General features: G+C 40.0%; 1 protein-coding gene across 36 annotated transcripts in view; it reads right to left on the minus strand.

The window, feature by feature from the left end:
- The window catches only part of RBFOX1 (RNA binding fox-1 homolog 1), a 2,470,149-nt gene that overhangs the window by 192,785 nt on the left and 2,250,602 nt on the right, over positions 1-26,762 (minus strand). For all 36 annotated transcript variants that reach the window (XM_038419714.2, XM_038419715.2, XM_038419718.2 and 33 more), the window contains one exon: positions 22,539-22,781. In XM_038419714.2, coding sequence (XP_038275642.1) covers positions 22,539-22,781 — 243 coding nt within the window. The remainder of the gene's footprint in view (positions 1-22,538; positions 22,782-26,762) is intronic.

Here is a 26,762-nt window from a genome sequence, read left to right on the forward strand (position 1 = left end):
ATGGAGGCCTCCTCTTGTAGCCTCTGTTCCTTCTCCTGCTGTACTCCTGTCTCTGCTGTGGTGGATAAAAGAGGACTGTTGGTTGGGGGTTGTAGTGCTTCATGGTGGGGCTGGCATATGCTGCCCCAGAGATTTAAGGGTGGCTCTAGGGTCCTTTAAGTTATGCATCTTCAAATCTGCTCCAAAAAAAGAGTGATTTGCCTTCAAATGGAAGGTCCTGAATTGTCCACTGGATCTCATAGGGCAACCCCGAAGACTGAAGATACAAGCTTCACCTCTTGACCACCACAGAAGCAATGGAGTGGGCTGCAAAGTCTGCTGCATTCAGTGCTGCCTGGAGGCATGCCTTGGTCACTAATTTCCTCCACTAGAGCTGAGAACTCACTCCTAGACTCCTGCAGCAAGAGCTCCCTGAATTTCACGATTGCACTCCAGGAGTTGAAATCATACCAGCCCAGGAGTGCCTGATGATTGGTGATCCTCAGCTGGAGACCACCTGTGGAGTAGATCTTTCTGCCAAAAAGGTTGAGGTTTTTGGCATCTTTAGCCTTTGGAATCATCCCCTGATGTCCCTGTTTCTCCCTTTTGTTCACCGCTGAAACAACCAGCGAGCCTGGGGTGGGAGGGAGTTTACAAAAATTCATACCCCTTGGAAAGGACAAAGTACTACTTTTCCATCCTCTTAGCAGTAAGTTGGAGGGGTGCAGAAGTCTGCCATAGAGCATTTATAGGCTCCAGGATGGCATTGTTCAATGGCAGAGCCACCCGCAATGGCCCTAAGGCCACTAAAATATCCACTAGAGTGTGGGAGGATTTGGAGATCTCTTCTGCCTGGATACCCAGGTTCTGGGCTACCCTGCTCAGGAGCTCCTGGTGCACCATGTAATCATCTTAGCTGTTCCCGCCACTGCCTTGTTGGGAGAGGAGGAAGAAGCCGCCTGTACCAACACAGGTCCCAGTACTTCTCCTTCTGCCCCAGGTGGGTTCCAAGACAAGCGGAGGGGAGAGTCCTGTTGTTCGGTACTGGGTACAGCACCAGGGACCAATCCCCGTTCTGACAGGGATAGCGGGAAGCTCTTGACTCCGATATAATGGAGTAGGATCTTCTGGACTGGGGTCCCTGGATTGGCTGGAAAGTAAGAAGGAACTGAAGGGGCAGCGGGACCCTAGATACCAGCGCTATGAGGGCAAGACTCCAGGGGGCACTAGAGCTGACCTGATGGATGCCATGGAGGAAAAAACTTTCCAGCGGCAGTGCTTGGGGCGAGCGCACACCTACACTGGAGTGCACATGAGCAAGCACTCGAAGAAGGATAATCTTTATATACACTATATGAGATGTACTAGGTAAATACAATGAGTCAAATGCTGGTCTTAGCATGAGGCCTAAATTAGTGGGAAATCTCCACAGAGTCTTGGGCAAGAAATCCTCCTTTCACTCTGCAGAGCTACTTTATATCTGTTACAGCAGACTTAGGGCTGCAGCATCCCTTATGGGTTCATGTGGTGGGGGATGAAAATGGCTGTAGTTGTGCAACAAACTTCCTCCCTGACCAGCTCTCAAAATGTTGTAAGTGCTGGGAAGCACAGTTCTATGTCACCACGGGGTGATACTTAGAATTTTAGCCTACTCAGTTTTTCTGAAGTTAGGACCACAGATAACCCAACAGAGGAGTGGACAAGATTTGCCCCAATGTGTGAATAATCCACTGGTGATTGTATTATACAGACGATATGAACTTGTCATAAACATAAAGGGAAGGCTAACCACCTTTAAATCCCTCCTGGTCAGAGGAAAAACCCTTTCACCTGTAAAGGGTTAAGAAGCTAAAGATAACCTTGCTGGCACCTGACCAAAATGACCAATGAGGAGACAAGATACTTTCAAAGCTGGGGCGGGGGAGAAAAAAGGGTTCTCTCTGTCTGTGTGTTGCTTTTGCTGGGACCAGAGCAGGAATACAGGTCAGAACTCCTGTAAAGAGTTAATAAGCAATCTAGTTAGATATGCGTTAGATTCTGTTTTGTTTAAATGGCTGATAAAATAAGTTGTGTTGAATGGAATGTATATTCCTGTTTTTGTGTCTTTTTGTAACTTAATGTTTAGTCTAGAGGGATTCTCTATGTTTTGAATCTGATTACCCTGTAAGGTATTTACCATCCTGATTTTACAGAGGTAATTCTTTTACTTTTTCTTTAATTAAAATTCTTGTTTTAAGAACCTGATTGCTTTTTCATTGTTCTTAAGATCCAAGGGTTTGGGTCTGTGTTCATCTATGCAAATTGGTGAGGATTTTTATCAAGCCTTCCCCAGGAAAGGGGGTGTAGGGCTTGGGGGGATTTTGGGGGGAAAGACTTTTCCAAGTGGGCTCTTTCCTGATTATATTTGTTAGACGCTTGGTGGTGGCAGCAATAAAAGTCTAGGGACAAAAGGTAAAATAGTTTGTACCTTGGGGAAGTTTTAACCTAAGCTGGTAAAAATAAGCTTAGGGGGTTTTTCATGCAGGTCTCTTCATCTGTACCACAGAGTTCAGAGTGGGGAAGGAAACTTGACAGAGCTGTTATAGCCCCCATCTAAAGAAGCTTCATTCTTTAGCTCACGCTGTAGCAGTTCACACTTTCAGCTGTAGAGGCCCCCAGTTCAATCCCCAGTGTACGAGCAAAGAAGATGTCCATCACATCTGTAGACACTATCATGGGGTAAGTGCATGTTCCTTTCTGAAGACAACCAAAGCTATATTGGACCAAAAAGTAATTGCCCTGTAACTTGCACTCTCAGAGACAGAAAAAAAAATCCCAACAATTTATAAATTGGATTTATAAAGAAAGAAACCTAAAGGGAATAACTGTGATTGCAGGTTCATGGAAAAGAATGGGTACAGGAAAGAAAATTAAAGAAATATATATGGGAAATCAAGAGACACAAGGGGAAATTCAAGAGGCAGGAAGACACATAAAAGGAAATAAAGGAGCATGGTGACAGAAAAAAACAGAAATGAAACAAAATGACAGTGAAATAAAAGTGCAGCCCAGCAGTAAAAAAAAAAAAAAAAAAAAAAAAAGCAAGAAAGAGAAAAGAAAGGCAGTGAACTCAAAGGAAAAATATGCACAAAGCCTATGACAGAATAACAGAACAAAGGCATCATATGTATGCAGTTCTTTTAAAATTCATGGGGAGAGGAATCATATTTATATCTTCTTAAAACATATTTCTGATGAGTTATTAAAGAAATGCAATGTATTTACCATGTAACGATGTGGTAACCACAGTGTAACTAAGTATTCAACATTTATCATGTAAGCAAAAAGCACCTATTGTATATAACTATGCCTCATGCCATGACTGCCAAGGTCAAGATACCGTTTTATCACTCTTTGTGGAGCTAATGACTCTATTCTATATTGTACAATTAAACAGGCTTCACAAACAGAAAAATAGAAGAGGGCTTTTTCTTTCCCCTTGAGAGAAGAACAATGCACACTTTTTGGCCGAAGTAGCCTATGTAAATGTGTATTTTAATAAACTAGTTGTTGCACGTGTAAAATATTAAATTGTTTTAGACAGGGTCTAGCAACCATATGAAACTTTAAAGCTGATGGTAAAGAAGAGGGCAAGTGTGGGCAGACCCAAGGCAGTGATGGTAAAATCAATTTCAGAAGTGCTGCTTTAAAAATAATTAAATAATTTACTGTATCTGTATTATTACTGTATTATATTGACTAATATTCTTTTTGTACACAAAGGTATACAAAACATGGGTAATAAAATACTAAAGAACACTCTCCTTTCAGCTTTGGTTATGTTCACATTAAACTCTGATAATTATAAATCCATTGGAGGATTAGAATCATTAATACACTTGTCCCCCTTCCCTCCTACACTCTATAAAAGGTAACTAATCTGTAATTACAGAATCAGCTATACATGGTTTCATTACTGAAGGCCAGATCCTATTGTCAGGGAGACTGGATGAATCTCCTGGTTATATGTGAATCTTTAAATGAGAGCAGGGAAGCAGAAACCTACCACAGTCCTCCTTTGCCTGCAGCACAGATCTCAATATGCAGATCAGGCTTTCCAATCAACACTATTTAAATACACTATTAATCCTCAACTAATAGCAAGTTTCATATCTAGAGGAAGATTAAGCACGTGCTGCTAGTTTAAAGGCACTTTGTTTCAGCAGCCATACACAGAACACCTCTGTACTTATCTTTCCATCTGGAATTTCTACAGTCACCTCAGCATTTTCAGGACTGTTGGTCACTCTCAGTTCCCAGTGACTTTTCAAATAATGCCAAATATCACAACAAAGCCAAATACTATGCAACATCTTTACTGGACCTCCCTTCCCTTACTCCCCAATCTAGTTCAGTACTCCCCAATCTAGTTCAAAAACTACAACATCTAGTTGGCACTAGAACACATGCCAGTGAAATGACAAGTTTGTTCTCTACTTACTTCTGTCTGTGACATCACCAAGGACCTGCCATATCATTGCTAGTCTGTGGTATGTAACTGTGGCATGGCACTGCTGGAAATTTGTGGGTAGATCTATTCCTGAGGTCAGCCAGGAAGTGCCTTTGTGTCAACTGACTTTTGCCTTACTAGTATTGCTAGACAGGTAAGGGAAAATGGTTGAATTAAGTGACTCTCCCTAGCTGATCACATGTAAGGACATGTCAGACACGGAAAAATAGTAAGTGAGACATATATAGGCTGGACATATAAATAGCGCTATAAAAAGGAATGAGAAAGAGAGAGAAAGAGTGTGTGTGTTTCTCTCTCTCTCTCTCTCACACACACACACACACACACACAGGCCCAGAGACAGAGGCCTATTGGCGGTTCTCTACTCTGTCAGCAGCTCTTGTCAGGCCTGACACACTCAGTACACCTAACACACTTTTGTCATAATCTATATCTAAAAGGTGTCATGTAAGGTATCGTATACAAAGTGATAACATGCTGGTTCTGAAAATCACTGTATGATGTATGTATGTATAATAAACCCACAATGGACTTTATAGATATGTGCTGCAAATGTGTTCTTAACATGTATTTGGCAAGCAGCTCCTAAGCCATGCCTATTCCAGACAAAGGCATGTGTTTCCACCTAATTGAATGCGTCTCCAATGTAATTAGCAAGGTATGCCAAAGCAAAAGAAAAGCACATTTATTGCAAGGTCACAGAGCCACCAGGAGAGCAAGGGAGGGAAGATGATTATATAATCTCGGTAGGGAGATGGAGACTGCATCCCAAGGAAGCTGTCCTTCTCTTTAAGCAGGGTCAATGATTTTATGGCATATCCTCCCAGCAGGAGGAGAAGCTAGACCTGGGCTTACTTTTCAAGAACACATTTCAAAGGTTTACTGGGCTATAAAGACGGGATCTGAACATCAAGTGAATCAACTGATTGTATACAATATTACTGTATTATAGAAGTGTATAGAGTGAGGTCTTTGGTGAAAGCCTGTGACACATTGGTAATTAATATCATTGTGAAATATGCGCATTAACATTATATGAGGAATTGTGAATACTCACTGATATTATGTTTTAACATCTGTGACCAAACACAGGGAAAAACAGGTTCTCTCCCAGACAAGAGGGAAGGTAGCTATCTACCTGTCTCCCATGTAAATTAAGCACTACGGAATCAAAATGATGGAAACTCTATTTACAAATGAATCAGGAGGAGGATGGGAAATCAACAGGAAGGGAAGATCAGCAGGAGGCCCTCCTGTCTCTTGTAACAGGGTCAATGAACTTTTGGAAATTGAAGCAGAAATAGAAAGCCATTTTGGTATCCATCACTTGGAGGATACAAGGAGCCAGAGCTCTTGGAATCACAAAATGTTGGATCCTTCAACCAAGGGGATTGAAGTCCCTAGGAACTGAGTATAGGTGAGAAACCTAATGTGCTGAAATTAAGTTTTAGTCTTAGAAGCACGTTTTTACTTTTGTTTGCTTGCTTTTCTATCTTTATTCCATATACTTGGTATCACTTAATTCTATGTCCTTTTGTTAAATAACCTGTTTTACTTTTACTATCCACTAATTCAGTGCTCTGACCGAAGTAAGAGTGTTTGTCAAACTCCGGTTAAATTCATGAGCTGCTGTGTATTATCTCTTTGAAGGAGCAACAATCTTAACTTTTGTGAGTATTCACTAGGTGGGCTGGACACTGCTGTGAGACATCTCTGGGGAACTCGGGAGCTGGGGGCTCACTGTTTTTTATCTGGAAGATAAGGTTTTGACTGGCAGAGTTTGCTAGCAAGGCAGACAAGGTAATATGTCAGAGAGCTGTCACCCAGCTTAGCAGTAGCAAAACTCTCACCTGCTAAGACTGAGGGATAACATGGTAACACTCAATTCTGGGAACTTCAGCAGATTGTCTTGGGGGGAAAGGATGAAAAAAAGAGGGGAAAGACAGCTGTTGGGGGGATGGAAATTAGAGGTATAACCAAGTGAAAAAACATTTTTAAAAAATGCTATGTGGGGAAAAAAAAGTTGTAACATATCATGAGTCACTAAACCAATCTTTCCCCCACCCATCTGCTGTGCAACCCTGGGAAAGGGATTTCAAGTTAATAGAAATCAAGCATAAAGAGCTGGGAAGGAGAAGAGGTCGTCTTTAGGAAATCACTGTCTCCCCAGCTTTAGGCTACAGACCTGTTAGGTTTCACTTAATTATTGCTCCTTTGACTTACTGACCTTTCTGTTGAATGGTTGGCCTTTCACGTAACAAGGATCTGGGATGTTCCAGGGCTTACCTGGCCTAAAAGGCCACATATATTATCCTCTGAATCCAGCCATTAAACAAAGCACTATTTCTTCTCAGGTTACATTGAAACTGTAAGTGTTGCCATGACAAATTGTCCACTTCTGATAAAATTGTAAACAAACAGCTACCACTTGCATGACAATTATTGGCGGGGCGGGGCGGAGAGAAGCATCATTAGCTGAGTCTCGTGGACTACACCTATATACAGTGAAAATGGCAGTTAATTTTCACCTCTCACCAAAAAAAAAAAAAGAGAGATAAGGATCAATTTTAATTAATGTTATACTGTGAAGAAGAGATGCAGAAAGGTCAAATACAATTTAAGTAGTAATTAGCTATTTCACTGTAACAAAGTCCCCTTTGAAATCTGTGCTTTGTTTATTCAGCAGAATATAGTACTCAAATGTTTTTCTCGAGACATCAGAACCCTACACATGGCAAAGCATTTGGATGCCACAGATACTTATACTGCAGAGAGAAGAAAAAGTCAGTGAAATATGAAACTAATTGGGAATGAGTAGAGGAGAATAGAAGGAGCAAAAAGATTTGAAATCAAATATTGTTAACTCTTTCACTACTGAGCCAGGGAACAGCCTTAAATTGTTTAATTGGTTGATTTTATTTGGGAGATCAGAAACAATTCCGTGTTGACAAGGGAAGAGGGAGTCAGAAATAACTTTTTCAGGATGAAGTGGTGTTAGTAACTATGTCCCTGTCTGATAGACAAAAAGAGTGAGCTCAACATGATTGAAAAAAGTCCTCAGAACATTTTTTAGATCATTTTGAGCTGGTAATGCCAACCAGCACACTGATCTAAAAGTTTCACCTGCCTCATAACAAGCATTAAGAGGGCTTTCCAATCATGTTAAGCTAATTTGATTGAGACAACACAATTAAAGGAAGCAGCCTCTTTGTCCATCGAGACATTGTTTAATTGATAAAGCCAACCCCTCACTTATTTTGGGCATTAACATCACTAATGTGGTACTGTCAACCCCAAACATTATAAAAATCAGAAGTCTGACTTTAAAACTCACGCTATTTTAAGAATTATAAATCTGGAGTCTTTTTATTTGTCTTCTGGTTTTGAGTACATTTTCAATCTTTTTTCTACACCATAAGTGCTAGACATTTACTGACAGGGAGGGGATAAAACCAGAGACTTTTGTGTAATCAAAGTGATACAGAAGTTTGGGCACTAAGAGGATACTAAATATGGTGAGGCTTGTGACAATATCACAAAAGCTGATAACAATGCTGCTATATAGCTGCTTGCTGGTCCCCAAAAAATCCACTGACAGATGACAAATCAAAGTGCTGAGTAGAGGCAAAGCCAAATCGCTATTTCAGCATGCCCAGCAAAAAATAGGTATTGCAATTCTGGGCAACTGCACCTATATTCTGCTTCTGTGGTCCAGCAAGGGCACCCGCTCTCTCAGTCATCCAGTTCCACACTAATCACTTTCTTGTGCAGTGTAGTGTGCAGTGGTCACCCGTTCCCGGCCCAAAAGGGTTAAAAGCCAGCCCTTGGAGTGGGCCGGGGCTGAGAGCCTTAGGCTGGGCTGATTGGGAGGCAGCCTCAGCTGTGGCCATGCACCAAACAGACTCTAAACTATAAACAGTATAATTGCCACAGTGAAATTACCAGACAGCCTATTTATTCTTAAAATGAATGCATTACAGAGAAAACATATTAAAAATAACATCCGTACCTACATGCATACTAATTTGCTTACCAGAGATCACCCTCTGACACCAACAAGGGCTCTGGCAGGTGAAGAGTCATTCAAAACCCACCAAGGGGTTTTCTGTGCTCACAAGTTCCTAACAGCTGTTAGCTCAGACCAATCGAATCCATGAACCTGAGAATCACTCTTTTATGCAGTTTGGACCTCTGATCCTGTCCTTGTGTAGCAGGTGATCAATAGACAGTGGGTTTCCCCTTGAGATGCAGCTTAAAAAGGATGGGTCTGGAAATGGGTAACTTGCATTCTCCTCCTCCCAGGTATTTGCTAGGAAACCCACTCAACTAAAAGTTCCATCTTTTCTGGCCCATTGTTTTGAGAGATCTCTGAAGCTCATAACACTTCACAGGTTTGACATTACTTCTGACACTCCCTTAAGGAACAATCCCACAATAATACATAAATATTAGCATCTTTAACATAATGAACTCCTAAGATACTGAAACTTAATTCAATAAGGTTTGTCCAGGATGTTGCAGAAAACTCTCATATCTGTACAATGGAATCCTCTGACTAGGGAATATAGGAAAAGGTCTAAGGCTGCATGGGGTTGTGGAAGGCAGTTAATTTAAAGCCTTGCTTTGGCTTTTACAATTACTAGTGACCTGTTAAAAGTATTATATATTTTGGTTAAGTAAGAGCTTGATTCTGACTTCCTGACAGAGGTAAAATCTCCAGTGACACCACTGAGATTTTTGCCTGCATAATCTACATAAAAACTGAGCCCCAAAAGGGTACGGAGGTTTTTTCAAAAGTCTGCTACTGTCAAACTCGTGAGGATGCAATTGTACAACATGTGCTGACACATCCAATCCTACAAGTGAGTGAGATGTTATTATGTTACTGCTATTCTTTAGCATAAGCAAGGAAATATACATTTATTGGGCTTAGTTACAAAGTTTACATACAGTATTCTCGGCAAGGAAGCCCCTCAGAAGTAATAAATAGTATGATCCCAAGCTGTGACAGTGGCTTCCCATACTAGCATGATATTATGTTATCCATTTGTGATGGCAGTTTTGATCTCTCCACTGTTCCGTAGATACGGATTTTGATTACCTTGCTTGGGTGAAAAATGCTTGGAGGGTTGAAACAGGCATGCCTCAGAATATTTTGTTTAAGTTGCAGTTGGGACTGGATAGAATACATAATACGATTCAACCAGCCCACCCTGCTGGTACAACAGCCATTGTCAGCAGGATATGATTTAGATGAAAAAAACATTGTTGTAACAGCTCTCAGAGTATTATTATATATCCAGCATGCTGTTGGCTAAAATGTCTGGATATGGACAACAAAATGTGGAATTGATATAGCAATGCCAAAATGATATTTTGCCTAAACTTAGCATTCATTGATAGCAGATATAACATAATTCAATAGATTTTTCAAATCACTGGGAAATCAGTTCTATAAATGCAGCTTCATTCTAGAAGCCCAAGTGTTCAAATATCATGTAGAATTATTTTTCCCTATGGGGAAGCACAGTCCTCTGAATAGCCCTTTTTGGAGAAGCAATAGACACAGTTATCTTCTGCTCCAATTCTGCTCCATGTGTCTTCCAAATAGAGAGAATACAAATATGAGCCACTATTGGCTTACTTTTAATTCTGTCCATTTGCAGTCCACAAGAGGGGGCATGAAGTCAGAAGGTATGTTCAGGATCTGCTGCCAATAAAATAGTGGGCTAGCATCAGAAGCACAAGCAGAATATCCATCCAGTGAAAAGTTGGTCCAACCCCAACTACAGATATACTCTTGTAGCTCAGAGGGAAGCACTGGGTGACTTCTAAAAGCCACCTATCCTTTCCTTCTTCTGATGGCCTTTTAATGCAGTCAGCCCCAAGAATAATGCATATAGGCAAAGCTGCAAATGGAAGGAATAGATTACAGGCCCAATTTCCCCTTAATATCTCTTCTTCCATGACATTCTGGTCCACTGTAAGAACATAAAAAACCTGCCTCACACTCCAAACTCAAGCAGTAGATTGCTTTCTGGTGAATAGGGAATGGAGCCTCCCAGGAAGGGAAATGAGATGGATGCCCTCAGGAGATGAACAGACAAAGAAATAAACAGCCTGTTCCCATTCCCCTTTCCCCCCTTCCCCGAAGAAATAAAACACCCCACAGGAAAAACAGAGCATGGTAGTACCGATCTCTGTATTTAATTCATTCATTTATCTGTATTTAGCTAAAGCAATACCACAGAAGGTTTATGTTGCTCACAATTTTAAAAACACAATAAGAAACCCACCAACACACCATAGATCCCTGATATCTCTGCTGCCACAAATGAATGAAACATACTGTGAATTAAATCAGTCTCTCTCCCCCTCTCAAAAGATCCTTAGCTTTCCCAAATTCCTGCTCCAACAGATGGGCTTTGCTATGTGCCTGGAAGATCAACAAATCTGGACTATTTAAGACGAAGAGGGGGAATGAAACCTCTAAAGTTTGGAAACAACAGATCCACATAGATCTCTAAGCATAGCACAAACCTTATTAACTGAAGATACAAACTATATGAATTGCTTCACCCACCAATAAAATACAGCTACCTCTAGGGTGAAACAGGATAAGTGTAACAGCAAACAGCACTATACAGTACATCAGTTTAGGTCAGAAGGGAAAAATACCAGATCCAGCTAACACAGCAGGAATTTAGGTAGCCAAAAATGCAATTACCTAAGTTGCAATCTGGCCACAGCATTGAGGTTAATGTTCTCTCTCTTGTGAAAAGTGTCATGTCATCTTTAATGATCACAGGAGGTCAGGACCTCTGCATTACATCTCATCTGAAAACTCCAACAGCACAGTATCCTCTAATACCATGCTGAGTATTGATTCTGAGAACTGATGCAGAGGGAGAAGTGCCATGCACTGAATCACCAACACTGCTTCCTGAAGCACCTGCATTTTTCATAGAGGTCTCCTATCCAAGTACAGATCTGATCAAACGCTGCTTAGCTTGTGAAATCTGATGAGATCACAGCCCAAGGTAAAATGGTTGTAGAATGACACATTGGTTTCACTAATGCAGAATCAAATTAATTTTGCATCAGTGTGTTTCTTTCTTTCTCTCTCTCTCTCTCTCTCTCACACACACACACACACAAATCTTCATGCTTGTGACGGGTTCAGTCACAGAGAGCCCCTTGGGACAGGCACCTGACATGCTGGAACTACTTAATTCTGAGCCCATTTTGCCTTCCAGCTTGGGACTCCAGAACCCTGCCTTGCTGAGCCATACAAGCTAGCCGGCTGCAACAGAGACCCAAGTCTGGTCCACGCCCCCAAAGCTGCAGACTTTAACCAAAAACTGCTCAGACACAGATTCTCCTGCCTCTTTGGAGAAGGCTCTCAATTCAGGCATGTGTTTGAGGTTTTGGCAAGGAAAGGATGCACTGCAACCATGCCTACCCTTGGCCCCTCCCTCTGGCATCTCTTTGTGTTGGACTCTTCCTGCTTGTGAAGTTTCTCAAATGCAAAGTTTTTTTTCCTCCTGCCTTGAAGAGACAGTTTTGTCTCTTACAAGCATAGCAGGAACAACATATTTTAATGGAGTGCTTTGGATTGGTAAGATCCCCTTGGTCACCCCAGTCTCTGTTCCAAAAAAGGTCAGTTGGGTGGACTCTCCCCTCCAGGAGATTTGACCCCCAGTCTTACCTTAAACCTGATTCCCAGGTGAGCGGTCTGGCATTTCAGATGAAGATCCTTCTCCCTCCGCCTGGGGAAAAACCTTCCTACAAAAGGTGGGCAGACCCTCCAGTACCCCCATACCTTCCATCTGGACTTCCTTCTCTGGGCTCCCCTCTGAGGCTGACACTCCTATGTCCCCCAAAAGGGAAGGTGACCCTGATCCTGTTGTGGGCTCACAGATACCAGCTATGACAGACCCTTCACTGGCCAACAAAATCCCCCCTTTCACTCAGGCTGAGCTTGCTTCCAGCTACAGAGCCCTTGAGGTCTGTTCCCACTGCAGCAGTCATCAGGATCCCAACTTCCATCTCTGGGATACATGTATCTGTGCACCCTAGGGTCAGGCCTGTCCCCTGTTGAACTACAACTTCCTGGCAGTCAGCAGCTGGGAAGGCTTCCCTGTTACAAGATGGACCATCCCCCTCCCCCAGGGAGATGATCACAGGACAGGAGCTGGCTCTATCCAGCCCTTCCCACAGGGACCTGCTTTGAGCCCCGGGGCTACAGGAACTGGTTATGACCATCCCTGCCCCCAACGGCCCATTTTCCACTGATAACGAGGAATTAGAGAGTTTCCTATTTCCCCAGCAGCACATGTGACTTCACCCTTCCCTCTGGGGCTTTCAGCACAAGATTCCTTCTTCTGCTAACAAACCCTGGGACAGATTCTGCCACATCAAAAAAAAACAAAAAACATTCCCCAGTAGGAACGGTGCAAAATTGTGTGCCACTGCTGCAACAGTTAGTTCAGCCTGCAAATCACCAATTTCTATGTGTACCTTAGCTAAAGGTGTAAGGGCTTTGTAACCACCCCAATTCTAATTCTGCCATTTTTCCTGATAACAAATCCTTCCCATGGATCAGGTCCGTTCTGACGACAGAAATCTCTGCAACCTTGGAGCACTTTGCCATTAAACTTAACAGCATGCATATGCTCACTGCTTGGTTGTGTAGAAGCAACCTTTACAAATCCTGTGTGAAAAGAAAAGGAATACTTGTGGCACCATAGAGACTAACAAATTTATTTGAGCATAAGCTTTTGTGAGCTACAGCTCACTTCATTGGATGCAATCAGTGGAAAATACACTGGGGAGATTTATATACATAGAGAACATGAAACAGTGGGTGTTACCATATACACTATAATGACAGTGATCACTTAAGGTGAGATATTACCATCGGGGTGGGAGGACGGGACATTTTATAGTGATAACCAAAGTGAGCCATTTCCAGCAGCTGACAAGAATGTCTGAGGAATGGTGGGGGGTGGAATAAACATGGGGAAATAGTTTTACTTTGTGTAATGACCCATCCGCTCCCAGTCTCTATTCAAGCCTAAGTTAATTGTATCCAGTTTGCAAATTAATTCCAATTCAGCAGTCTCTCGTTGGAGTCTGTTTTTGAAGTTTTTTTGTTGAAGAATTGCAACTTTTAGGTCTGTAATCGAGTGACCAAAGAGATTGAAGTGTTCTCTGACTGGTTTTTGAATGTTATAACTCTTGACGTCTGATTTGTGTCCACTTATTCTTTTACGTAGAGACCGTCCAATTTGACCAATGTACATGGCAGAGAGGCATTGCTGGCACATGATGGCATATATCACATTGGTACATGTGCAGCTGAACGAGCCTCTGATAGTGTGGCTATGTGATTAGGCCCTATGATGGTGTCCTCTGAATAGATATGTGGACACTGTTGGCAACGGGCTTTGTTGCAAGGATAGGTTCCTGGGTTAGTGGTTCTGTTGTGTGGTTGCTGGTGAGTATTTGCTTCAGGTTGGGGGGCAGTTGTTTCATGAACAGGTTTCATGTTCTCTATGGATATAAATCTCCCCACTGTATTTTCCACTGAATGCATCCGATGAAGTGAGCTGTAGCTCACGAAAGCTTATGCTCAAATAAATTTGTTAGTCTCTAAGGTGCCACAAGTCCTCCTTTTCTTTTTGCGGATACAGACTAACACGGCTGCTACTCTGAAACTTGTGTGGTAAGTAGTAGTAGCCGGGGCTATCCCTGTGCTCTGAGATGCAGCAGCTTCATGTGTTACCTGGTGCCTGTTCCCACTCAGCCAAGGACACTTATTCCACAGGTGCTCAGTGGACTCACAAGAGTAGCACCACCTTCTGGGCTCCTCTGCGTGTACAGGAGACTTGGGGCGAGTAACAGGGGAATGGGGAGGTGAACGCCTAGCCTCCTTTTTCCAAGTAAAATGGTGATTCTGTTTTCCACCCACCCTGTACTCCGCTGCCAGGGGTTTATCTTTAATTGCAGCTTGTGACTTCTTGTAAGAGTCTGCAAACCCAGCTAATTCACCCATGGCATTCACCTTTTTGTTCCACAAATACTGTTTTACATCATCATGCACATATTCGGGAACTGTTCTTGGGTAATCAAATCACACATTTCTTCAAGGCTTGTAATGCGTTTTTTCCCTCACCCACTAGTCTAACAAATCTTTCATTTCATTTACATATGCCACATTACTTAATCCCCTCTTAAGACTCCTAAATTTTACCTTGTAGGTTTCAGGTGTAATCTGGAACTGTTTCAAAACCAGTTCCTTAAATTTACCATAGTTTGAAGCATCAGCAATAGGCATCTTATTCAATATATCCAGAGCTCTCCCAGTCAATTTTGCAACCAAAGTGATCTTTTTTGATCATCAGGATTCGCATGGAGAGTGCACAGTCTCTTAAAGGTGATGAAATATTCAGCAGTATCACTGGATTCATCATATTGTGGGCATAACCATTGCCATTTGTGGATTTTTGGGGAAGTGGAGCCAGCTGCTGAAAGGTTTTGTCTCTTCCACTCCATTACAGCCAGTTCATGCTTCTGGATCGCAATCTGGGCCTCAATTTCTTTGTCTTTTAAGTCCAGGGCTTGCTGGTATGCAGCCCTTTGTCCGGCTGCTTCTGCCTCCATGGTTTCCCTGGCCGCAGCTGCTTCTTTGAGCCTCATTTCTGCCTGCCACATTTGAAACTCGTGGTCCTTTGTCTTCTCTTCCGCTTCTAGTCTGGCCAGCTCTAGTTTTGTAACTGCCTCACTGTAGTCATTTTCCTGCTTTCTTGTGTTTATTTTCCACACCCAAAACAAACAAACAAAACAAACCAATAACCACTTCATCTGTTCTCCAGCCACAATCCTTAAAATTCACTTAAAATCACTACCAGTGTCTCAAAGCAATCAGCTGTGCACAGATCCTGTTAGACTATGCCTCTGTGACAGGTTTGGTCACAGAGACCCCCTTGGGACTGTCACCTGACGTGCTGGAATTACCTCTGAGCCTATTTTCCCTGCCAGCCTGGGACTCCAAAACTCTGCCTTGTTGAACTAGACACACTAGCCTGCTGAAACACAGACCTAGGTCTGGTCCATGCCCCCAAAGCTGCAGACTTTAACTAAACTCTGCTTAGCAGGTCACCTATCTCCAGCACCCAGACACCCAGTTTCCAATGGGATCCAAGCCCCAAATAAATCTGTTTTACTCTGTATAAAGCTTATACAGGGTAAACTCACAAATTGTCCACCCTCTATAACACTGACAGAGAGAAAGAGAGGCACAGCTCTTTGCTCCCCCAGGAATTAATGACTTACTCTGGGTTTACGAATAAACAAAAGTGATTTTACTAAGTATAAAAAGTGGGATTTAAGTGGTTTCAAGAAATATCAGGCAGAACAAAGTAAGTCACCAAGCAAAATAAAGCAAAAACACGCAAGTCTAAACCTAAGCCTAATATATTAAGAAACTCTTTACAGGTAAAATCTCACCCTCAGATGTTCTAATAAGCTTCTTTCACAGACTAGAGTCCTTCCTAGTCTGGGCCCAATCCTTTCCCCTGCACAGTCCTTTTTAGTTCCGGCAAATGTCTTGGGTGGAAACTAGGCGTTTTCTAATGACTGGAAGCCCCCTTTGTTCTGTTCCACCCCCTTTTATAGCTTTGGCACAAGGGGGAATCTTTTGTCTTTCTGGGTCCCCACCCCTCCTTCTAAATGGAAAAGCACCAGGTTTAAGATGGATTCCAGTATCAGGTGATATGGTCACATCCTATGAGACCCCAGGCTCCATTCTTCCAGGGCTGGCCCGCATACACCCAGGAAGGTTTGCAAGTAAACAGACTATTTACAACCAGTTGTCCTAGTCAGTGGGAGCTATTGAGATTCCAAACCACCATCAATTGCCCACACTTTGCATAATTACAATTGGCCCTCAGAGTTATGCTTTATATTTCTAGCTTCAGATACAAGAATGATACATGCATACAGATAGGATGAACACACTCAGTAGATTATAAGCTTTGTAATGATACCTTACAAGAGACCTTTTGCATAAAGCATACTGCAATTACATTATATTCAGACTCATAAGCATATTTCCATAAAACATCATGGAGTGCAGCATCACAATGCTTACTTTGCTATGGTATTTATTTCTACTGAGACATTCCCGATATTTAGAATGGGAAATATTGTGGAACTCCAGTAAACATATTTAAGCAGTAAATGATTTTATTACTGTCCACTGTATCACACAGGCAGAATTAGATCCAGATTATGCCCTTAGATGACTCCCACCAAAGTCAATCCAAGCCATGCAAATGGACCCATGAGCACTTTGGCCCAACAAATATGACTCAGAGTGTGATCCACCTCTCCAAGAACAGAATTTGTTTGCTCATATAAACAAAACAAAACAAAAAATATAGATTGGGTGGCTAACCCGAGCCTCCACCAGGATTGCAACATCCACACAACTCTTTTTAACATGCTTACATGAGCTGTAGCTGACCTGGCCTGGGAGGCTTGCTCCAAACTGAAGTGTAGATATACACTCTGGTAGCTGTCTTCCTCTGATTGAGCTGCAGCCTTTTATTCCAATTGTGGTTAATCGGTCAGTTAGTCACAGCTAGTCAGGTAAATAACCCATTTATTAACCCCTTCCTGGTGGCTACAGCATAGGGTCTATACACCCCATCATATGGGAAAATACACTTTTTGGCCCAATCCTGTGACCCATAGTCCCATGAGTATGCCAACTGAAGCCAGTGGGACTATGCTCAGTAAGTAAGGATCATTCGCATGAATGATCACTGCAAGATTAGGCTCCCTGAAATGAGTTAAACTTCTGAATTACAAAGTGGAAATTCAAGCAAGAAGCCAGGAAGACCTGACTGGCCCCTGCTTACAGATGTGTCTCTGCAAAATTTGCTAATTTTCTCGTGCTCAGGAAATTATTATTTCTTTACTAAAAAGGAATCTGAGGTGAGAACCAAGAGGGATTTCCACTGTGCTAAGCCTTACTGGCCACCAGAAAAAAAATACATAAACTCCTCAGAATTAAAAACTATGTTTAAGGAAAACAGCATCCCTGTCTGACCAATTCATCAACAAGGACAAGTTCAAGGCTGCCAAAACTAGTTTAGGAGTCTGCTAGAAAGTCAGGAGCAACCTGTGAAGGAAAATCACCAGTGCATTACCATCTGGGTTCTGTGACTGAAACTCTAAGAGGGAAGAGTATAAGGAGGTGGGGCACAATATTTAGGGACTAAAAAATGCAGGAGCAGGGGGAGAGGAGGAAAGGATCCATTAATGTAAAAATCATGGCAAAAAAGACTGTATTTTTATACAAGAAAAAAAATGGTCTGAGTGTAGTATTTGTCTGAATCTAAACAATACAGGAAATCAGAGTAGCAGCCGTGTTAGTCTGTATTCGCGAAAAGAAAAGGAGTACTTGTGGCACCTTAGAGACTAACAAATTTATTAGAGCATAAGCTTTCATGAGCTACAGCTCACTTCATCGGATGCATCCGATGAAGTGAGCTGTAGCTCACGAAAGCTTATGCTCTAGTAAATTTGTTAGTCTCTAAAGTGCCACAAGTACTCCTTTTCTTTTTGCGGATACAGTAAATGTTACATATCTCCTAAGGCAAGAGTCACTGATATCCTGCACCTTGTGTAGTCACTTACACCATTCTGGCTTGCATTTTATACTCACTTTACAACTGGTGTAAATGACTCCACAAGGTGCAGGGCAACATTAAATAAGGCCCCTAGAGTTTATTCATTAATGGACCAATCCTTCAAACTTACCGTTGCACTAGTGCTTAGAATCACATATATGGAAATTTCAAATCTGGAGTAAAGTTGATGGGTGAAATCCTGGCCCATTTAAGTCAATGGGAGTGTTGCCATGGGAGTGGGGCCAGGATTTTACCCAATTTTCTGATAAAATGACCCAAAATAAATTTCACTGTCCTACATCAAATACTAACAATATTAACATTATTATACTTGGGGCTCTACAAGACAAAAAGGGAAGTCAGCCCCAGCCCCAAAGATTGAGACTCTGGTAGACAAAAAGAGAGAAGCTTTGATGCACAAAGACATCGGGACGATTAATTTAGAGAGAATGTTTTTAAGTTTGATATGGATCACTTCTTGCAGGGGTGATAAAAGGTATTTCTTTTCAGCAAGTTTCAAAAATCCCCACGGAATCTTTCTGATATTTTATTAACATTGTTTTCAGTTGTAATAGTCATTTTTCATTACACTAACATACTTCTTAAATTTACAGTCAGATCCACAGCCTTAAATACACATAGTTGTGCATATGGATTAGAATTATTACCATCATTTCAAATACTGGCTTCTCTCCAATCGCTGTTTTACTAAACCTCCCATTTTTATCCAGCTAGGACTCCTTTGTGAATAGGCAGCCTCGTCAATTTTTCAAACAGGTCTCATGTCAGATTGCACATTACACAACTGAACATCTGAGAGCTACCTAAAAATATCTGAAAGCTACCAACCAAAAGCTCCAGTGGACAACCAGATTACTCCTGAAATTTAGAAAGTCTGGAAATTCACTACCCCAGCATTTTGCTGGTAGCTAAGACATCTTTTCCTTCAGACATGAACATCACTTTGAGTTACAGTGCTGATGTATTAATTTGTAATGTTACATTTTCTGATTAAAAATAACATGTACTGTTAGATACCAATCCACAAAGTGATGCATACAGGTGGATCCTAAAGCCCTCACAAACCCCACTGAAGTCACTGGGGTTCTGCCTGGGTGCAGCGTTCCATCTGCATGTATCTTTTTGCATGATGTTTATACTGTGTTCACAAATATGATGGAAAGCCATAAAGTGCTAACAATTTATAAGGTAGAGCATAACAGTTTATAGAAGCTGATACCCATAACGAATTTGAACAAAAGATTTGATTGGAAATTTGTGGGACATTTTTAAGCAATTAAGTAATGTTGAGGCTCAGTTAAATAGTGGAGGGCCTTAGAGAATTCACTTCTTGTAAATCTCTATTTGTACTATATCAAATATAAAATGTCATATGTTGTCAATTGATTACAGTTTTGATTTCGTCTTCAAATTGATGGATGATATTGTTTTTACAGGTTTCTAAATTAAATCTGAATTACACTAAAAAGATACAGTAGGCAACAAACCAGCTTGGATATGGGACGGCCTACATTTCCAAATAAATTTTTTACATCTCTAATTTCTAAGATCTGATGCAAGTGCAACAAGACAATTCACATTAAATAGCATATGTATTAAATAGGGCCAGATGTGCCACCCTTAAAAAGTAACAATGATTACAATATAATTAAGTTAATCTTTCTCTATGGCGGTATTGTGCCAACAACTTTCACTGTTCCCCATCTAAAATGTAGTGTATTTCAGAAAAAAAAAAAGGTAGCTCTTCAAAAAGATTAAGTCAAAAGCAAGGAAATTAAAATATTTACACTCAGTACAGTGGAACCTGGACATTTGCAGGACTAAGAAAACTAGGAAAAACAGACAGCCGAAGGCATAAAAAGAAATAACATTTCTATTATTGTATCAGAAGGAGGACACTTGCAAAGGAATAACTGCATCTGCTGAAACACCAGATTCAAGGGAGTAATTGAGGAAGATAAGGCCATTGAAGACAAACTAAATGATTTCTTTTCATCACTCTTTTCCACAGAGGATGTTGAGGAAATACCTACTCCAGTTCTGTGCTCTTTCCTACTAAAAACAATGAGATTGTCAGACTGAAGTGATAATAAATGAGGCAGTCAAACACACTTAAAAAGCCACAGGTCACCAGGGGTGAAATCTTGACCCCACCAATGTCAATAGGAAGTTTTCCAGGGACTTCAGTACAGCCAGGATTTCATCCTAGGACTGAATAATATAAATCCAGGAATTCCAAAGAAACAAACATGAAGGGACTGAGCTGGGTGTCACTGTGATCAGCCCAACGTGTAGTAGTGATCAAAACAGCAAACAAAATGTTATGCTATTTAATGAATGGGATTGAAATAACAGAAGACATTATACTAGTATATGAACAGCTTAGTGAAGAAGTGAATAAAAAAGTCACATTACAAAGGTATATAAATTAATTAATGGAATAGAGAAAGTAAATAGCATGTTCCTAGTTAATTTTTCCCATAATATAAGAACAAGCAGGCATTTTGGTAGCTTTGAATTTCATTAATTTAAAACTGTAACAGGAAATATTTATTATACAAACCCTAAAACTGGAATTAAGTATCACAATACCTTTGAGTCCAGAGGTTTAGTATGATTCCCAAAAGAACTAGACATTAATGAGAACATCCACAGTTATAATAAACAGGACAAAAACTTTTATGTTTGGAAAGGATATAGCTCCTAATACTCTGGGCCACGAGGTGGTTTCTTATTGAGGAGATTGGGAAGAAAGTTCTCATACGAATAGGTTTTCATAATTGTCCATGACACTGTATTTTGTATCTTCCGGAGAAGCATCTAATATTGGTGAATGTCAGAAAGAATTCAGCAGTGAACTAGGTAGACCACTGGTCTGCTGTGTTATGGCAAGTCCTCTGTTCCTGTACACAGTATAAAGAATGTATTATACACTGTGCATACTCATTCTAAATGGTATTATTTTTTCATTCTCACTAATATTTAGATAATGGTAGAAGTAACATGGTAAGGTGCTTAAATACCCTCAGAACAACCCATTGATTGGTGTCTCTGTGTAATGCTTGGAGGCATACAGGAAGGGCATCAGTGGCACATTTTTAGAGCATCTCTGCTGGATGATGCACAGAGAAGCATTTGTTTTAATTTCTGAACGAGACATTTTCTCATCTTCCTACAACTAGGGGAAATGCAGCAGCATCAGCTATTATGAAAGGATAACATGGCATTGAGGCAGAAATATTTAAAGGACCTGCGCCCTTTACAAAAAAATACGGTGGAAAAAACCCAAGCCTTCTATTTCAGATTCAAGGGACAGCCCTCAAACCAGGACCTTAATAAACCAATGTTATAATCTTTAGATTTCAGCCAATATTTTCAAAAGTGAATAAGGATTTGGGGGGTCTCAGTTTTTGGTTGTTCACCTGGGGAGACACCTTTAAAGTGTCTGATTTTCAGAGGGTGGGAGCTCAGCATCAAATATTGGTCACTTCTTGACTTAGATCCCTTAACACACTTATATATTAGTTTTAAAAAAAGTTGTCAAGAAAGACAGAAATTTGAAAAATGGATTCCCTTTTTCAGTTCTTAATAGTTCCACAAATAGACACCAATTTTTATTTTTATTAACATCTAAGCCTAACATTTATTTGCATACTATTACTTGGAGTAGTCACGATTTGTAATTTGCCGTTTGCACCCACTGGGTGGCTAAGCCACATGGTGTTGTTTCTGTTCCATTATCTGATGATTTTCAAACCCACAAAAAACTTTCAAGATGGCTGCACAAACACTTCTGTTGCAGATACTCATGATGAATATTCACATGAAAATACATATTTGCACAAGTATTTGCAACACTATCCCTTTTCCGAACATTCTTGAGAATAAAGTTGTATTCAAATAAATCTTTGTGAAAAGTGAATAAAAAGGGTTCATGAATATCAGTAAAACAAATTCACTGTTTTCCTTCAAATGAATGTTGTGCCCAGCTCTAAACAGGTTAAATCTTATAAAACCATTTAAATATTTGTTCTTCATATATAATTTTGCATGTTTGGATATTCAAAAAGGAACAGAATTTTGAAAACAAGTGCCACCAGATACTACTCCATCCACTGGCTTGATGAGAGGCACCACAACTGGAAGTATAATACCCTCAAAGTTCAAAGAAAAAAGACTGAACCTATTTTGGACCCTATATTGTTTTGAATAACCATAAATAAAATTAAAGTTTAAAACCATTAGATGCAACATAAGAAAGAGCTTTATCAATACACATTTTTGTAACTTGAGATACACATCTTCAAAAATAAGAAACTTGAACTTACTGTGGCTGTGCCAGAGACAGTTTGTGCATTTGTGTCAGCTGCATTCTGTTCAGTGTGTGTCTGAGCAGGAGGGTACATGTTTAACGTGTGCTCTGGAACTGTGGTCTGGCCTGTGTAGTCTGGAGCTGGATGGGGGTGTGGGGCTGTGTATTCTGCCGGGATCCCATTCTGTGGTGGAGCGAACTGAGCTGAGGCATAAGGCTGCGCCATTGTGTCAGGAGGTGCTGTAGCTTCCTGATTACCCTGTAAAGTAAAGAAAAAATAATTTAGAAAATAAAGAGGATATTCTCCAAGATTTCTAAATGGATGTTTGTTTCCCCTGGAGAGTGTATCCCATCTGATTTAATTCCCTCCTCTGCCATTCCCTATTACAATCCTGACTTTAGAGAAGCAAAGTGTAGTTTTCTATGTGGGCCTTTTTTAAATTTGATTGTTAACACCAGGTAAGACTACATGAAGTGAAACCCCTAGTGTATATACAGTCAAAGGAACAGATACTTTAGCTAAAACATAATTAATATAGCCAATATGTTTTTACTAAAACCAGCAGTTAAGAAGAAAAAGTTATAGTAAATAATTCCACTCATTCCAAAAGTTACAAAACACTGATGGCATTGAGAGAGGCTTGGTATATTTATCACCTAGTGCATTCTTCCTCATGGTTTTCTAGATTTCTAAAAAGATGCAGCCAAATGGGAGTTTGAAAATAGATGATCCACTGTGCTCAGTTTTAAATATTTGTACTAAAATGCTACTCTCTCAGATGTTCATCACTCATTTAATGTGTAATCTATTAAGTATAAGTTCATTCTTTCAGCTGTAGAGCACAAATGCAATGGGATGATTAGATTCAAGCTTAGAAACACAAAATAAAAAATATGGGACTAGAAATGCATCAGTTTAAAATCCATTTGAGAAAAACATTAAAAATACTTCACACTGTAATGTGTCAGAAAATTTTAAAGGAAGAACTCAAAATGCCTTATCATTTTGGTAGGAATAATTTTACATTTATGTATTAAAAATAAACCTTTACAATTAAAAGACCAAATGGCAACATCTATATCTTGTATGGAAAATTAGATCTAGCTTTAGCTTTGATATAATTCTACTGTGGTAAGCAGCTGTCAAAAATGCTAACGTATCACATTTGATGTAAATGCCTGCAACAGTCTCTGGCTAAATGGGTCTGACCATAATGAATACATTATGACATTGAAAAAAAATCTTCTTACAAAACATGCTTGTGAATTTATTTAAGGTATGCCTAAATCATGATGCTGCAGACAGCAGTGTCAGGGGACACCAGTACATCTGCAGTATCACCATAGAAAGGAATTGGGGATGGCTATACATATTCGAAAGCCTCAGCTCAATTTCAGGGGCAGAATCAAAAACGACCCTGAAAACCAAAAAGTGTTATTCTGGGTCCAACTAAATGTTTTGTTTAACCCCAACCAATTCCCCCCACCCCTTTTTTTTGTTCCATCTTGGGGTATTTTTTTTTTACTCTTTTGTTTTTGTATTTTAAATTAGCTCAATTTCTAAATCAAACACCATTTCAAAACCAAAAGTTGAAACATTTGGTTTCAAAATTAACTTTCAACTTTTTTTGAAATTGCTTCTACAGTTTTGTTGCCTCAAAATATGTATTTTCTGGCTAATTTACTATTCATCGAAAAAATTTCACCCAGCTCCAAAAAAAAAAAAAAGCCCATTGAACCTCTGTCAATGAGGCCCAAGGAGAAAAATTATTTCCTGATACCAAAAAAGCGATTGGTAAGGCCTGCAACATCCTAAAAAATGTAGCTACTATGCTCTAATTAAGAGGAGGGAAAGAGAACAGTTAACAGGTGCAAGAGGCATTTGAAAGCTCCCCAGGAGAGTGTAAATAAGTGGAGGAGGGGGCACGCCAATTGATTAGCTCCAACTCGCCAGGTCCTGCCAGAGAGAAGACAAAGGGACCTGAGGAAGGGAGGGACCAGCCCCTGACTAGCCCAGCATGAGCTCTGCCCCATCAGACACTGGTCAAGATCATCCTCATTTCCCACTGAATGTGCAAAAGTAGGGAGGGAAGGGAAGAATATGAAATATTCAGCCATGTTCCACCAAACACGCTCACGCATGTGCACACACATTTTTTGTTTTCATTAATCCTTGCACCTGCTAGCTTCAGCAAAGGCCATGGCTAATACTGAAATACTGAGGTATTACTGTGGAATTTCACATCTAAGACTTCCAAGTTTCAGTTAATTCAAATAAGCATCTAAATATGGGAGTGATTATTTGAACAGAACAGGAACTCAGAACCTTTGAGGATTCACTAGCCTATATATTTCAACAGCCTTTGGTTACATATTACAGAAGAAAACACATTTTTTTCTAACTAAATGGCAATATGCTGTAGTGAATTAAGCATGAGAGTCTAGGAGTCTGAAACTCCTGAATGTGAATCCCAGCTCTTCAATTAATTTAGTGTGTGTCCTTGGGCAAATCATTTATACTTTCTGCCTCACTTTATCATCTTTAAAATGGAAGCAACAACATTTACATTCTACACTGCACTGTGTTGTGAGATTATTTCATGACTGTACAGTGCTTTGAAAGTGTAAAATAAGGATATTGTTAGTATTACAAGTACAAGCCAAAATGAAAAGTTAAGTATTTTTACACTAAAACTTGCAACAATTTAAGTTTAAAAACAGGAAAAATACCTTGTACATTCGATTTAGTAGAGGAATGTATCTACTCATTCCTTTTATAAACTCATTTTTTAATTTCTTTACCTAATACTCCCTAATTATTATGAAAAATATTAATTGTACATGGCCAAAATGCACACTAAAGAAAGCATGCACACTAAAATTGAGCAATGACTGGCTTCCTTCATGTGTCTTCACAGATAATAGCCATGAGTGTGAACTTTTTTATTTGTTGAAAGTTCTATATTTAAACTGTAAACATCAAATACTTTAGGACAGAGTATAGTGATAGGGACCAGGGAGCATGGAAGCAGCAGCATAAAAAATTCTTCTACCTACTAAATTACTTTGACTGTATTGCTTTGAAGCACAGTAGCTGGTCATTCCTGGTCCATAAGTTATTCCTTCATGTTGGTTGTTAGACATGGCATTACAGTCAGCAGATATTAAAAAAAGAACAATAACGGCAACAAAGGGACCAACAGCTAATGTTCAGATGCTTTTGATCTACTAAAGGTTTTTATACTACCTTGAGTTCTAAAACAGATGTTGCTGAGACTCCAACTGTTTCTCATTAACACTGACAGCAGTTCCATGAAACCCTAATTAATATCTGTACCATTCACACTTAGTGCTAATTACAGCTAATATTTAATTAAGAGCACTGAGCTTTTATATGATTTCTTACCAGTACCTTCAAACATTTCACTTCAGTACTGCCACAAATGGTATACATACAATGAAAATTCAGGCACCTTAACACTGTTGAGAGTCTTCTACCTCAGTCATTAGATTTGCTAAACTGAGGTTTCAATTCCCTTATTCAAGTGGCACCAGCCAAAAGTAAGGAAATAGTGAAGGGCCAGCATATAAATAACCCCTATATATTCAGGGAGAAGTGGAAACTTGGCATGCCAGGTATCAGCCCAAGTTTTATTCTTTCACTGAACTTATTTTTGTTTTAATTAAAAAAAAATAGTTGTCCACTGTAAGATAAAGAAATTATATGTGTGGGTGTGTATGTACATATACACATTCTGTTGTAAGCCAGGAATTTATAATTATGCAGATCATGATAATAATGCTGAGATGTTCTGATTTGAAAAGCAGCTACTGCACATGCCATTACAAGTGCAGGTTTTTTAGTTTTAAAATTTTGTATAAATAATCTCTACATTTTGGATCCATAATGAGTATATGCATATTCAAAGCACATAACATTACCATAACTCATTAGCATGTGTCATACGATTAAACACATTCTGTAATATTAAGATACATAACATACAAATTGGTTACCGTTTAAGATGTGAATTCATATTAAGGTTAACACAGTGGAAATTAACAGATCCTTACTTATACTGTTGTGAAATGTGAATGCCAAATCTAGACTATACAAAATTGATCTAAATTTGAATGGGACTTTGTGAGCTCAGTGGTTTGAGCATTGGCCTGCAAAACCCAAGGTTGTGAGTTCAATCCTTGAGGGGGCCATTTAGGAATCTGGGGCAAAAATTGGGGA

Source organism: Dermochelys coriacea, chromosome 10, assembly GCF_009764565.3.
Source record: "Dermochelys coriacea isolate rDerCor1 chromosome 10, rDerCor1.pri.v4, whole genome shotgun sequence".
In the NCBI taxonomy this organism is placed as follows: Eukaryota; Metazoa; Chordata; order Testudines; family Dermochelyidae; genus Dermochelys; species Dermochelys coriacea.